Source organism: Clupea harengus, chromosome 2, assembly GCF_900700415.2.
Source record: "Clupea harengus chromosome 2, Ch_v2.0.2, whole genome shotgun sequence".
Classification (NCBI taxonomy): Eukaryota; Metazoa; Chordata; class Actinopteri; order Clupeiformes; family Clupeidae; genus Clupea; species Clupea harengus.
The window spans coordinates 18,938,029-18,953,901 of record NC_045153.1 but is presented as its reverse complement, the minus strand read 5'-3'; the positions used below and the strand labels follow the sequence as shown (position 1 = coordinate 18,953,901).

At 44.4% G+C, this 15,873-nt stretch overlaps 1 protein-coding gene across 9 annotated transcripts in view; it reads left to right on the top strand.

Annotated features, from left to right (window-relative positions):
- The first annotated feature begins 794 nt into the window (after positions 1 to 794).
- Positions 795 to 15,873, top strand: part of LOC105899388 (R3H domain-containing protein 1) — a 35,917-nt gene continuing 20,838 nt past the window's right edge. For 5 of the 9 annotated variants that reach the window (XM_031585519.2, XM_031585504.2, XM_012826567.3 and 2 more), the window contains exons 1-3: positions 795 to 962; positions 14,577 to 14,806; positions 15,173 to 15,383. In XM_031585519.2, the coding sequence (XP_031441379.1) occupies positions 15,213 to 15,383 (171 nt within the window). In that variant the 5' untranslated portion in view covers positions 795 to 962; positions 14,577 to 14,806; positions 15,173 to 15,212. Of the gene's footprint in view, positions 963 to 9,338; positions 9,831 to 14,576; positions 14,813 to 15,172; positions 15,384 to 15,873 lie in introns of those variants that run through there. The other 4 variants (XM_012826570.3, XM_012826569.3, XM_012826564.3 and 1 more) reach the window with 3 other exon arrangements.

The following is a 15,873-nucleotide window of genomic DNA, read 5'->3' as shown; positions in this document are numbered from 1 at the left end:
TATGGGCTAGCAGAACCAACTGTCGGTGGCATGCCAACATTTTAAAATCTAAATAGCCTAACTAGTTAACATTAAATTATTTTGTTGAAGCACTTTATTAATTGTTCTGAATGGATTTTATGTTCTCTGTCTCTAAATGACAATTAAATGCCTTAAGAATTAAGAGGATGTGACTTGAAGGCCTGCGACTTATAGGCAATTTCTGTTGACAGAAATTCAGGTTGCACAGCTGTCTATCTGGTTTTATTGATTTTTTGAATGTCAGCACTTGACTGACAAGTGTCAAAATAGGCTGCTGTCACATCTTTGGTCCTGTTGAAATTAAAATATGACAATAACCTAACAATAAGAGTGCCCTAATCTTTCGTGAGTTGCTGTTTCAGTAAAGGACTATGGTCAGTGCCATACTAATGATATGAACATTAGATTCATCCTCCCAAAATGACCCAAGACTGGTAAACAGCTGTGCGAAGTGAATGCCAACAGTTTCCTGTAGCTAACTTTACACATTTCATTGTTAATGGGATACGTTAGTTCTCTACGTGCGTTAAAATTCTTCGATCAAGACAATAGTTATCCATGGTTGTCGCATGGCGCACTAATCACTGGCAAATAGATTTCACAGAAACCTGACAAGATTTCACCAAGAAGAACATCATACTATATCCTAATCTACTCATTACACTAGCTGTCATTCGTAAAGTCTGTCAGTTTAAACAAATCTAACTGGTGCGTAATATCAAAGGTACTCGAGGAAGACTTTGGCGATATTTTAAGGTGATTACAATGATTGGACGATATGGCCTGTCAGTCGATGTGTAGCATGCTGTTCGGTCCCGTCTGTGGACGCTCTTTCTCTCGCCGAGCTCTCATGTTTCCTATTTAGATTGAATAACAAAATAATTTTGTCCACCGTGTCACAATAGTTGTTTGCTGAAGCTACTGTCTTTATTGTGGACAAGGTAAGACGATTTACGGTCATTTTTCAGTCTTTGATGACGTTTCCGAAATTTCAATGAAATCATTTTAAGCATAATTTGCGAGACCAATCCCATGCCAGCTGGCTAGCTTGCTAGTTTACAGGTTAGCATTCTGCTAGCAAGCTAATCCATGACAATCCAGACATTAGATGACCGAGTTAGCTAGCTCGCTAACCAGGCCGCTGGGTACGGTCAACGTAGTTCTGGCTAACTTATCCTAGTAAAACCAATGAAACATTTGAGCCGTCAAGCGCATCCTTTCTTGTCATTAATATATGGTTCATATTCAGTTAGTTGATGACAGTGAGTAGATAACTTTTCATGTGGAAATGGTGTTCATTACCGCCTCAACCAGTTGTATAGCTATGTAGTTAGCTATACGAATTAGTTAACGTTAGCAGGTTGAATGGCTAAATGTAAACCCACCAGCTAAATTAGGTAGCAAGTAAGCTAGCTGGCCGTCTCACGAGGCCCTCTTATCTAGTATGACATTCATTCTATCTACTTAAATCCTAGGTAAGATGGCTAGCTAATAATGTATGGCTCATTGTTACGGTCATTGTTGCAGGGAATCGCCTGTACGTTATCTCGTAACGTTACGCGTTTTAAAGCAAGTCAGCATGAGGGTAAATTACATTAATGTCACCTCCCATTTGATTCAAAAAAGGTATTGCATTCAGTGTCTGGCTTATTAGCTAGTCATACCAAGTAAGGTGAGCCCATAACGTCCCTTATTCCCCGGGGACATTTCTAAAGTTCAGTTACGTTAATTAAAGTGCAACTCGTTAGTTCATGATGTTATTTTACGGCCATCCAAACCTCTCATGCACAAGTTTTCAGTGCCGAGAAAAGTCACTTGCATGTTTGCAGTGAGTCGTAATAACCTCTCTAGTGAATCTTAAATTGCTAAATTAATTCAAGTTTCATGGTTATCGATAACTGGCTAACGTCAGCCAAGTTTGGTTATACGCTGTGATGTGAGGCCATCGAAGCGGATAAAGTTCAATCGGATCAAAGACCAAAGCATTGAACGAACTTGAATTCCTATGATGTGGTATCACAGCAATGAAAGATGATTTGTAATCAATGGCAGTTGTAAATCACATAGCTTATGAAGTTAACGTTAGCTACCATTGCTGCAGCGTCTACTATTTTAAGGTTAGTTCACCAACATAAATTAGCTAGTATAGCAAGCCACCGCGAGTCACTCATATCTCGACAAGTGGGTCTGACGTTACAAAATTGCATCTTTCGTCATTAGGCCTACCGTTTACTGTCTAAACAGAAATTATGTCTAGAGGACGCATAATACACCTTGTAATGTTAATAGTAAAGTTCATATCCACGGAAGAACGTTTTCCCGTGAAAGAGTTGAAACAACATATTATATTAATTGGGTGTATATTGGTGAATAGCCTGTAAATATTTGAAAAGCTGTCTTTTCTTTCTTATACAGTAGTCTCTTTCCTCCTTCTATTCATTCACTTTCCACTTGCTTTGCTTTGTCCCTGGCATATAGGCTATTGCCTTCAGTGAAAGGTTGGACAAGTCTGTAGACCAGTCCTTCCACTTGGTTAGAGCATGTGGCACGATTCCTCTTTTGGTTAGGTTCATTCTTATAAACAAACGAATCATCCTGAACATAATTCACATTGTTTATGATTGAGATCTTGGCTCTTTCGGAGGCGATATAGGCTCTCTTCTGCTTCAGTCCTAACCTCAAGTCCTTAGCCCAGGGGCCGCTATGTTAATGTATCTTGACGTTAGGGATTTAAGCCTATTTGCAAACACTCAGCTACAGCTCAGCTACAAGGTGTTCAAACAAGTGCGAAAATTCTCACCAATACAACAGCTAGACATAATAAGTCTAACATAGTACAGTCTGTATAAGGGCATGGTCAGGGGCACAGGGAAACATTGCGTGCCAAAAAACAGCCAAGTGTTAAGGAAAAAATACCTAGCAACTACAATCTACTGTTCTCCCAACATGTCAAACTATAATGTTTTCCAGACCAGGTTTTTCAGGCCATCTAATCACATTAAGGCTAATTTTATATGTGGTATTGTTTGGCAATCTCTGCTTGTGCTTGGCCTGTATCTGTCACAGGTAATATTTATAACATCAGGGTGATGCATTAGTGCTGGCAAGAGGTGAACAAATGGCGGTGTATATCAACACCCTCAGGAGCTAGCCTACTCTCCCTGCTTAAGAGATAGAAGCACCATTTGCATTAGCCAACACAAACACAATTACATTATTCAACAAAATGCAGAAGGCTGTTTTTAATACACGTGCTTCCAGCAAGTAGGTCACTTCTTTTTATCATTTAACTGAATGGTCTTTCAGGTAGAAATGTCTTACCCAACCTAAACCACTGTTTTTTGTCAGTGCTGTGATCCACCACTAGTTTTGATTATACGATCGTGGATGACAAGTCGCCGGTCTTTGCCCTGAGTGTAGCTGAACATACACATGCATCTTAGCAAATATTCAGCCATCAATGAACAAAAGGCACTGTTTTTTTTAAGGTGCTCATTCACTGCTTACTTCAAGCATGACTTCCAGCATCAAACCTCACAGCCAGTGCATAGAAAAGATGATTGAAAAAAAGAAGCCAGTTTAAATTAAAGGCGTCATGTTGCTTTCACTGCTTGATAACAGCTTCATCTGCTTCTTTTATAGTCTTTTCGGACCCTTAATATTTAATATTGAAGCTGTCTGGTCATAATAATGGCAGTATTGGGGTGACCAAGTTTTCCACTCGTTTATATAGGCCTGTGTATGTAAGTGTAGGTCTCTTTCCTGACACAGTTTCTTAATCAGTGATTTGTTTAATATGTGGAGTGAGACACAGGGGTACTGGCAGGGTTCAGTAGCACACTTCAAACACCACTGCCCTTTCTCTTCTGGAGTGGTGATGGCAAGGCTTTTCATGTCTCTTTATGGAAAGGTCAATCACTAAGGGAGTTTAGCATTGTGAGTTCAATCCCTTTAAAGCTCACTTCCAGCGGGTGGAGGCTGTGCTCCACTGAGCTCTGTGTGTCAGAAGATGTCTGTTGCCATGTTCATGACATTCTTTTTTTGGGGGAAAAAAATGGGACAAGGTGTCCTCCAAAGGTTATGTTCTGTTGCCGAGATCTTGTCCCTTTTTTCTCTCTAATTCATTTGTCTGGGATTACGTCTGCGTTCCACTGTTCCACACGTAGTTATGTTGTAAAAGAGTACCACAGTTCAAGCACAGACCTAACAGAAATATGAAATTTTTTATAAACACATCAAAACTGTTTAATTTGTGGTTGTGTTGTATAGGCTGTTTTCAGTTAAAGGGTTTCTGAGCAGTAAAATACACCTCTAGGCCTGTCTTGTGTGATCTTGTAAGACCCCCCCCCCCCCACCCCCCCTCGATAATATCGGCCGATATGAGGTAATTTCAGATAAATCGGAAAAGCAGATAAATGATCGTATAAAAAAGTAATGGAGAGCCGAGAATTGATCCTTCACCTTTATTACCAGTGTTGTAATTGCGTAGATTGTCCACCAAGGAGAGCACGGCAACACTTGTTTCCTAGGCTACGACCCTCAGCTGACCACTGCAGTACAATGAACACAGAAAAACTAAAAACATATTATAATGCTATAACAAATAAATATTAATCAATTATTTGTAATAGCATTTGCACACCACGTTCCCTGGCTTTATTGCTGACAATTGCTAAGTTAGTAAGCCACAAAGGTAGCAAATGGCATGGTTTTTGGCATGAGCGGTTCATATATTGGCACATTTCCGAAAGCCTCAAACTCTTTTTGTTTACATCACATCGCTGGACCGGGGCTGTGGCCCAAACAGCCTCGGTTTGGTCATGGAGTGGGCCAGGGCCGAGTCTGGGCTGAATTAGGGACTTTTGGAATTAAATACAATGCGGCAATCAAACCGGAAAAAACAGGTAGGTAGTGTTAGTTTAGGTTGCCTAGTAATTTAAATGATTTGGCTTGTATTTGTAAAGAAAAAGTGTCTACTGATGAATCAAAAACTTGTAAAGAGCCAAGGAGTTTGGGTTTAGTTAAGTTTGTTTGGGAGATGTCTATCCATTAAAAGACTAGGCAACTGTGATGGGCTTGGTCTCCACACATAGAACAAAGCATAAAATTAATTATATGATTTGAATAAAAGTCTTGCTCTTACCTTACGCATGAAGTATGGATGATGAGGACACTATTTTAATGCTACAGTAGTCCAAGATGGATTTCTTTTTTATGGCAGCTGTTTTTTTCTAAACCAATAAAACATTGAAATTAGTTGTATTTGCTTGTGTAACATTCATTTGTTTAGTCATGTTAGAGTAGGCTAGTAGCCTAGTCTAATATATGAATGACTTTGTTTGAGCCATCCTTGACAAATCCATCCTCAACTCACAATTGCTGCACATTTATGTATCACAACAACAGTCTGTTTTTTCAAAGAACTTAAAAAAAAAAATGATATCTGCTGTCACCATCTCTCCTCTTGTTTCACAAGGGCTCTAACTGAAAATTGAATGTGCGCGAGAGCTAAAGTGGAAAAGTGGAAAACCTGAGCTCCTCGGGAGGGATTATTACATGGTGTAGGCAGTAATTTCAAATAGACAGATGGGTTTGGAACTGAACCGCTTTACTTCTCGAGCACCTTTGAAGAACCACTGTTGTTCACAGACATCCACCCATAACCACACACACCTGAACAAACATCTACCTGATGGCGCAAGTTTTCAGTAACACGTTGCTATGTCGGGCTGGCTGTACTCCCCACGCCTCCCCACCCCTGCCTGTGCTCTAATGAGGATGGACTTGTGTCCTCACGGGCTCTGTCATGTTCCTCAGTGCACTAAGACTGCAGGCCTTCGTTTCCCCTCCAGGGACCTCATTAGGGCCCCCCCCCTCTCCGTGGAGGAATCGACGAGTCCCTTAGGGAAAAATGTAAATAAACGTATTTGTCACTTATTCTGTCTCCCTCCCTCGTTCGTCCGTTCTCTCTGTTTCGCTTTCACTCTATGCACCACCCGTTTTGTTCTAGAAAAGAAGAGAAATTGCATTGCGAGGCTTAATTAGTAAGTGCTGCCATTACGCTTTCTTTATTATGCAAATGTTGAGGGGTGTGGGGGGGGGGGGAGTAGGGCGGACGGGTGCTTGGAAGTGTTGTCTCACCAGCCGTGTGCCAGGTGTTTGCTGCCTGAATGCTGGGTGGGTTCCTATCTCTCTCTCTCTTTTTCTTTCTCCTCTTCTGCTTTTTCTCTGTTTCCCTCTCTCTCTTTCTGCAGAAAGAAAAGACAACTGTACTGTGAAATCGTAGGGCAAGCTGTAATTATTTGAGATTTTTTCCCCCTCCTCTCCCCCACCCCCTCTCTGATCTGTAGCTTTAGAGTCTGAGAGACATGAGTGATGGGGCCACTTTGATTTTCTTTGTCGCGACTTCAGGATGGAAACTGCTGGGCGATTTAGGGAATTTGACGGCTGTCAGCCACAGCTCTCTGCATAGTCTGTATTCCGTCATTCCGGCCCCTTCTCATTCAGGGGAGCTACCGCGGGAAGACTGTCTGAAATGGATCTGTGTAAACCTGTACGTGCACTATGTACGTAGTGAGAGAGTATTTGGGCGTTAACGGTTGATTAATACTGAAACTCAGTGCACACACAACAGTGCACACTCATATTGGCAGGTTGATGGGTCGTCAGGATTGGAGGAAATCAACGCTTTTGGGCACTGATGTGTACACCCCCTCCCTCTCCTACCTCCCCAACAGTAGACACAGAAATGCACACACATGCGTCGCCCCCAGTAGTAACATACTTACACATAACTCACACCCACACACTTAGCAATGGGGCCATGAAGTAGGCTAGAGCATAGAGTGGAAGTTCTGGAAATATATGGAGGAGGTACTTTCTTAAAACACTATAATTCTCATCCATTTTTCATCATTGAACTGCTAAATCATAGGACTAAAGACATGTGCTTCTAGCACTGGACAGAATCTTAGAAGTATTGTGAGAGCTATTCCAGACCTCAATTCCAGCCAAATGATTATCATTTGGACACAAACTCTTTGGGTGGAACTGTTTGACGTCAAGCATCTATATTTAAACGTTTACCTTGCTCAGTCGCTATGAGAACCTTTCCTACTCTGAGAACCTTTGTCTTGCCAAGTGGAGACATGGGTGTCATGAGTTCCAGCAAAACGGCAGGCCTGCAACGCCTCCATCCTCGCCGGGACGTCACGCCATGAATTAGTTCGACATTTTCTCACTGCAAGGTTTTCAGTGTCTGATTTAGAGGACATGTAATTAGCTCTGGCATGACACCTCCTTTGGATTTATGATGATCAATATAAACGGCCTGCCATTTGTGACTACATTTATTTTACATTGCCTCTGACATCTGGTCTTTGTAATTGAATAAGTAAGAGGTTCATTTTCTTGGTGGAGTAGGCGAGGGCAATTAGAGAAGTTGTGCTCATCTGCTGTGTTTCTTGCTCGCCATCATCACACCTCTCCAGAGAACTATGATTGGACTGTCAGAATCTCACAGGTTGGATGGTGTTAGAGTGATGGCATGTCTCTCACACGAAGTGTATACTGTGTGTAACAATGAGCTAGTGGTTTCACTGTCTGTGTACGTGTGTGTGTGTGTGTGTGTGTGTGTGTTGGTGCTGGAGTAACTGGTGTGCCTTTCTATTCATTAATTCATTCATTCATTAATTCATTATTTATTTATTTAAAGATCATCTGTGAATAGCTTCTGACATTGAATGTGCAATGCCTATCAGAAGCACACAGTGTCTGGGTGGTTGTGGTGCGATGGATATCTATCTGTGTGCCTCGGTGTGTTGACACCTCTCACCCACTCGCACGTTGTTCACGCCTCCGCTTGTCAGTGTGATGGCGTCACCTAAACTTCAGAGTTGGAATGGTGAGAAAGCTCACCGCCGAGGCCCTTGCGGCAGAGAGAGACGGCTGCTGTGCCACTTCTGCTGCCCAGAAAACTCAGAAACACAGTGCCCAGGCAGCGCTCAGACAAGTGGACCTCTCTGTCGCTCAGAGAAGAGTCCTCAACCAGCTGTTCTCCAACTGACGCCATACTGCAACCTTGCAGGGCTCTCTGGAATATTCAGCTAGGATGCGTTTTTTGAGGGTTTATGTTGTTTTCTTTTTTTTCACTATTTAAACAGTAATATCGAAATATTAATGCTTCCTGCCAGGCCCAAGGGGTAGGTTTTAATCGAACCCACACGCCTGTCTGGGTTAATTCAACAGCACAATTGCAGAAACGGCGTCTGAGAAATTGTGAACACCTCTCGATTCAATTACCGTCACATCTCAAATCGAGTCTCCTCAAACATTCTTATTACAGCGAAACGATGCGTTTCATAATTGCTGAGTGCTATCTCTGCTGGCCCGTTCTGCGGCCTGTGTTGCCGGCGAATAATGTAAATACTTTTAATGAACGCGCTGTTCCTGGGCTGCTCTGTGTCAAGGACCTGAGCCGACACTTTATTTGGAGAGGATGCTGTGGCTGAAGTGGTGATTCAGGAGACTTGTGCAACATTTGTGCATTCGTGCATACGTGTGTGTGTGTGTGTGTGTGTGTGTGTGTGTGTGTGTGTGTGTGTGTGTGTGTGTGTGTGTGTGTGTGTGTGTGTGTGTGTGTAAGATGATTGCCGTTCCATGTGGGATACCACAAGAACAAAAGTGGATCGATTGTCCAAGCAATGACAATCACACCTTACTTTTCTCTTTGAAGAGAACCCTCCTACTGGTGTGATTTTTCATTCATGCATTCACTAGTTAGTTCATTTGTTCATTCATTTTTTTGTTTTGGTACCTAAAATTTACCTCAGTGGAGAATTTAGCTGCTCAAAAGCTACTTGAAGTGCTGTGTTGGTAGATAAATCCAAGACGATTCTGTTGAAGAGAAGAACATAGAGAAGACCAATAACCAGGAACATTTAGACTTTAGGCTGTCTCTTTAAACCCCGCCTTTAGTTTCATAAAACTCCAGGTCATTCAGTGCACATCCTACACAAAAGACTAGTGGAAGCAAGAGTAATCAATGCGAAATTGAGGTTTCCTGAACAAAATTTGGTGCAGCTGAAAGCGAGACCACTCCACAGCGGTGTGTCTTCAGAAGCCCTGCCTAAGCCAGCCGCCTCAGCGCACCCTGACCCTGCGTAAGCCTGCTGGCTGTGAGGTGTGAGGTGTGAGGGGGTGTGTGTGTGAGAGTGAATGTGCGTGCATGTGTGACCCAAACTGCTCCCAAATGCGCCCCCATCTACTCACACACACACACACACACACACACACACACACACACACACACACGCGCATATGCACACACTCTGATGGGGGTGGGAAGGTAAAGCCTCCCACAGTTCCGCTGCTTGGCGCCTCGGGCTGCGGCTCAGGCGCTAATGAAGAGCTCAATTTAGCCAGTGACGCGCCAGCAGCATAGCCACGCGCGCTGACTGGCTGAGAGTGCTGCTGACATCACACTCCCTGGCCGTTGATTTGCCGCCGTCTCCGAGCTTTTTTGGGGGGGTTTGAGTCTCAGCCATGGGCTCCGGCAGTTAAGCTACAGACAGAGCAGCCGCTGCAGAGAGGAAGGGAAAGAGAGCGCGGGAGCGGTAGAGGAATAAAGACAGAGAGGGAGAGAAACTGAGGAGAGAGAAAGGGTGAAACAATAAAAAGGGGGGAGGGGGAAGCTGCTTTGGGGAGTTTTTGTTTTCGAGCAGCAATAACTTCTACAGCCAATGCATCGTCTGGTACTATGGAAACTAAAGCATTGACCAATGAAAATGACGGAGGCGACTATGTTGCAGGTGAGTGATGGTTTGTCTGCGTGCCTATCCGTACTTCTCCAGCACTTCCTCAGGTGAGGAGGTCATTGCTGCACGCAATAGGCTAAATAAAACTAAGACAGCATCTTGTACTGGCTTGGCTTCGTACTGCTGTCTTGTCAACATAGTGAAAAAAAACCTTGAGATGCAAAAACTGTATTTTAAATAGTTTTCTTTCTTCCTGAGCCTGGTTTCCATAGAAATTGTCAGCAGGTGGTCTGTTGACAGCCCTCGTTAAAAGTTTTGCAGACGCATTGTGGAGGTGTGTGTGTGAGGTTGCTGCGGGCGCTGTGGTGTCTGAATGGTATGGTATTTTTCTATTGAGCAGGCGCAGCTCACTGACCCCCGGATGGCTTCCTTTTGCGTGGTTTATTTGCCCTTTCCACTCCCGACTGTAGGGGTGGAGAGGTTCTTTGAAGGTGGAGGAGAATGCTGCTACAAGGTGGTGTTTATCCTGTTTTCAATCACACACACACAGAGCTCCACTAAACTTGGGCGTTTGATTGGAATTGCAAGGGTGTGGGAAATTATAAAATGGATCCGTGAAGTGTGTCTGTGTGTGTGTATGTGCGTGTGTGTGTGTGTGTGTGTGTGTGTGTGTGTGTGTGTTCTGCAGAAATCAGATTTTCTTTCATTGAGTGAGCCAGGGATTTTCTCCTGGGTTTTTATTGACAGTAATTGTTTTTGTTACTCATAGCATTGCTGAGTTTTCGTGAGGTAAAAAAAAAAAAAATGAATACGTTTTCTCTTTCTCATTGTTGAGAGTTTAACGAAGGTTAATTAAGGTCTCTTGTTAATGTGCCAGTCCTAAAACGCTCTCTCTCTCTGGTAACCCCCCTTTTTATACTCTCGCATTTATTTTCTTAATAGCTTAATAATTCGCTGCTAATTGCCCTGATTGCGTTTCCTGTAGCCTACCTTGAGGGGCGATTAGGATTGTTTTTGTGCCGAGTCTTTGTAGAATTATCTGGCGTAGCCTCGGTGTGCTCTGCAGAGCCCTGTAAAAATGGGGTAATCGAAACGCCCGAAAAAAAGTGGGACAAGGTTACACCTGGGATTGATTCATTAAGCCTAGCAAATGGGCGTTGCCAAAGGCCACGGTATTCATTATCTCGTTGTATTTGTGGTTCTGCAAGTGTGTTATTTTTTTTTCTCCTCTTTCTTTCTGCAGTGGGTGCATTTGTGTGTGTGTGTGTGTGTGTGTGTGTGTGTGTGTGTGTGTGTGTGTGTGTGTTATTGAGGGATGGAGAGTGGGAGCGATGGGAGAGAAGTCCTGCCGGGAGACAGATGGCAGGGCTTTACAATGGGGGGATCAGGGATCTCAGAGGGGAAGGAAAGGGGTGGGGAGGTTTTTTTTTCTTTCTTTTGAGCACCTTTCAAATAATCATATTTCCTGTGCTCCTCAGTCTGGGCAGTGGGCTGTGTAATGATGTCATTGTTGTGCAGTCCTTAAAAGCACAGCCGTGTTCACATGCTGTGATAAAAAACATGGTTTTGGAGTTTGAGATGTTTGTGAACTTCAGGGCAGAAACAGATAGAGATTGGGAGGGACAAGGCTGTAGATGGGAGAGTGTTTTGTAATGGTGCCATGTGCTTTAAGTGCAGATGAATGAGAGAAAAACACAGCAGTATAAAGTTGCAGTGACAGAAGACAAATTCCCTACCCATAATATTCAACGGGTCAAGGCAAACAACCTCGCTATCCTGTGTCCTGCCTTCTCTCTCTATCTCTCTATCTCTCTCTCTCTCTGTCTGTCTGTCTGTCTGTCTGTCTGTCTGTCTGTCTGTCTCTTTCTTTCTCTCTCACTCCCTCTCTCCCTCTTCCTCTCTCTGTCCCTCTGTTGCTGTTAAATGAAAAGATGAATTAAGCAGCAGGTATCTAAGCGCCCCTTAGCATTAATATTCAGCTCCCGTTCTAGCCAAATGTCAATCATCTACAAATATAATTGGCTGTGAAGTAATAATAATAACACTGTGATGGGGATTATATTAGAGCAGACACCAGCCCAGTGTGTAAATGCAGCCGCGGCTCTATGAGAAAACGAATAACAGACGCTTCATCTGGTCTTTTGTGCTATTGAATTTTTTTCATTATTTATTTGCATTGTTTCTCTTTACGTTTCATTTTGTTCTTTCATTGTTTATCTATCCTGAAAAACTGCCCTTGAAGTATACAAGTTGTACCGGTGAAGTTATGACTATTATTTGAATTATGTGCAATTCTTTTGCAAATTCAAAAATGTCTGTTGATTTTGGGCTGTTCATTTAGAATGTTATTTTGACTTGTAATAATGTTTGGTCATAGCATCTGTCTATTGCCATTATCACAAAGATCCTAGTGTGATTTTTTTTTTTTTAATTTTCATTTGATATTTCCCCTTAAACCTAAAGCCTACATATTTTTCACCAATATGTGTACTCTTTCAAACGAAACCCGTACTATGTTGAATGATGGGACGCTGATTTAAAATCCTACACGGCACTAATAACGGTGCCGGGCTATGTGTCGGTCTTGCCTTCATTGGCTGCCAGCGGCGCGGGCTGCTGGCTGCGAGGCAGTGAATGGCGAGCCGCCGTTCTCCTGAAACTCAGTGGCCTCTCCTGGCACAAACTGCCCAATTAGCTGTGAGTGTAGACACAGAACCACAGCTGTTCCTCAGCCTACTGAAAAGCACCGTGTTTCTTGGAGAGCGAAGAGAGACGGCCACCCCCCAACCACACACACACCACCATCTCACAGACACACACACAAACCACACTGCCGCCATCTCACAGACGCACACATATACACACACACACACGCACACATCACACGTTTCCATATCTCACAAACACAAACTCGCAAACACACACTCACACAAACTCACAAACACATACTCGCACATGCAAGCACACATACCCCTTGGGACTGAAGAGAAACACAAGACAGCTTGGCGCTGACAGTCCGCTTCAGCTTCTGTGATGCTGAGAAAAAAGGAGGATTTCTTTTTTTTAAAACATTGATGTGTGGCGTTTTAACAACATTTAGGCCTGCGCTTCCAACCGACTGTTTACTTGACAACCCCCACCCCTCAAGATCTTTTTAAATAGATCCTCTTCAAAATAGATTTTTGGTGGTGATGAACCGACGCCAAGCCAACATCAAGTCACTATACAACACAGCGCACAGCGCACAGCTCTGAAGTGATTTGGCAGTAAAGTCGTCTGGGCAAGCTTGCTGGAGCTCCATCCACAGGGACCCCAGTGTGGGGGAGAGAGGGAGCAAACAGGGGCAGGTCAGCGTGGGTGGACTTCAAGGGGCTGAAAGTGACGCAGAAACAAAGCAAATCTTCCATCTTTCTCTCTCCATGGCGAGAATAGCTCTTCTCCCTTCACATTAAGAGCGTAATCACTCTTGAGTGGTGTTTTTTGTTTTTTTTTCTCCTCGTAGGCAGTCAGAATATGCAGAGCGCCTCACCACCCTGTGGCTGGTCCAGAGCGCGGCTCTCAGCGATCAAGTGTGCAGAATTCATTTAGAGGTTGGGGGTGGGTGGAGGTGTGTGTGTGTGTGTCTGTCTGTGTGTGTGTGTGTGAGGGGGGGAGGGTGCGCGGAGGTCTGGCAGGCTGTCATTTTGATGGTGGAGGCTTGTGCTGAGACGGCGGGAAGTCGTGAAATGAGGCCCAGCGGAGGAGCGGGTCCACTGGTACCTGCCGCTGCATGATGATGCGAGACAGATGAACATGTGTGTCAGGTGGCGTGTGTGTGTGTGTTTGAGAGAGAGAGTGTGTGGTGGTGTGTATGTATGAGTGTTGTGCTGTGCGTGGGGAAATACGTGTTTGTGCGTGTGTGTGGGAGAGTGTGTGTGTGAGAGAGAGAGAGTGAGTGTGATGTCCCCTCCAATGACAAGCCCGTGGCTGCACCCTGGAGTGCCAGTCCTCATGAATCCCAATCAGCCTGGCCCATCAGCCGCTTAAATAATGCAGCAGCCCCCGCCACAGCTCCATTAGCGTGATAAATGCGCTACAGCGTTACAGACACAGGCCCCGTGTTTGCTTATCCCAGCCCAGTACCCAGAGAGCCCAGACTGCACATCGCTGCCTCTCTCTCTCTCTTTGTTTCTCTCCAACTACCTTGTCGCTTGCTCACTCGCTTGCTTGCTTGTTTTTCCACTTATTTGTTCCCCATTGACAGTCTGCATGTTCCACATTATTGTCTAGTTCGAAGATTAATTTGATCATTAAGGGTTGCTCACATCACAGTGACTACTGAAGCTCTACTGCTGAAGCGCGTCAAAAGTGGCACCCAGACCAGAGAAGGATTTGTTTGGTACAAATGTGCTGGAAACAGTGAATTTCAATGCATATCAGCTCTTGTTGCCAAAACCAGATTTGACAGATTTTTAGAAGACCTTCACATGATGGGCTATAGACTGTGAAGGGTTTGTAGATATATATAGATGTATAGATGATGAAGACTGATGTTGACCACAGTGTTCTCTTTCCGTCTTTGTAATTCTGTCTGGAAACTTGAATTGGATCTGATTAATCAACATCACTCTGCCCTGAGAGAGCTAGATTCAAAGGGGCAGAGTCCGATCATTAATGGAAATTTCAGAAGCACCGTTGAATGCTAAAAGCAAACAAAGATAGCATCATCGGTCGATAACTGTGACGTAATCTCTCAACAAGTGACCGTGCAGCTAACCTCCTCTCTAACCCTAGCCTGCCGTCTCTCCTCTTCTTCTCCAGGGTCGTGAGAGGCATGAGTGGCTCGTTGGCGCCCGCTGCTGTTACGGCCAGGAGCCAGTGCTGGTGACGGGGACATGGGCCTCTCCCTCAGGGCTTCCACCGCGCTCCACACTCGCCACCGCCACCACCACCACCACCAGCTCCACTGCTGCCTCGCTCACTGGGACGCCTGGTCCGGCCGTCACCACGACAACACGCTACCGCAGGCCCATCCACAAATTCAGCACTGGGTAAAGGTAGCTCTTAACAAGGAACTTGCTCCACCGTAATAACCATTGGAGGTGTTTTAGGTTGGCCAACCAGTATGGCGTAGATATGGCTGACAGAACATAGGTTGATATCCCAATATCAAAACGTCTACATAAGGAACTACATATACCTGTACCATGTTCGACTGTATTTCCATATATATATATATTAGTCAACAGAGGGTTGTATCCAATAAACTCTTTAAGTGAAGCAGTTGATAATTTGAATGAGGACACACGAGTAGAGACTTGGTGTATGGTAATGTCATTAAATCGAAATATCTTTTTTTTTTTTTTTTTTTAAGTACACCCTGGTAACACAAAGTTCCGTATGCTGATCTCTTGTAGGTCCCGAGCTCTTGGTAGATGCTCTAAGTAGCCTTCTCTGATGAGGATGTCTGATCCTGTCACTGTCAAGGAGACGAGTGAAAGTATGAGAGTCGTGGAGGAGGAGAGTGACTCTGCGCCAGAGCCCCAGGTCCCGACCTCGTCCGACAGCCAGGACCGGCCGGAGCCATATAAGGAGGAGAGCTGCCAGGACAACCAGAAAGAGACGCAGGTAAACCCCCCACACCTCTCCACTCAACCACTTCAGCCAAAAGAGTGGGTACCATCCAGTGGCACTATGCTTGATTATGCAGGCGAATGCAATGAGTGCACATTTCAAGTACATTGGACATTGTGAAAAATAATGCATTGATATGAGCCGTATTAGGGAAAGCTCTTGCACAAGCTCTGGAGTTGAAACCAGTGTGGTGACTGGAGTGAAGAATAACAGCTTTGAATGGAGATGCAGGGGAGTTGGTATTTTATCATTACAGACAGAACAGCGAATGTTAAACCTCAGATGCTCAGGTAGGGGTCAGCTAGGGCATCAGTGAAACTGCGATGCCAGTTCGGAACAGCAGCACAAGCCCCAGGGAGTTTCTAGTCTAGCACAGCTAATCAGTTGTCAGATAGGTGTGCTGTGCGAAGCAGCGGTGGATGCACCCCAGTCCTGCCTCACCTGTGCAGCAGTGAAGGTCAGGGCTGTGAAAGCTGGCCCAGTG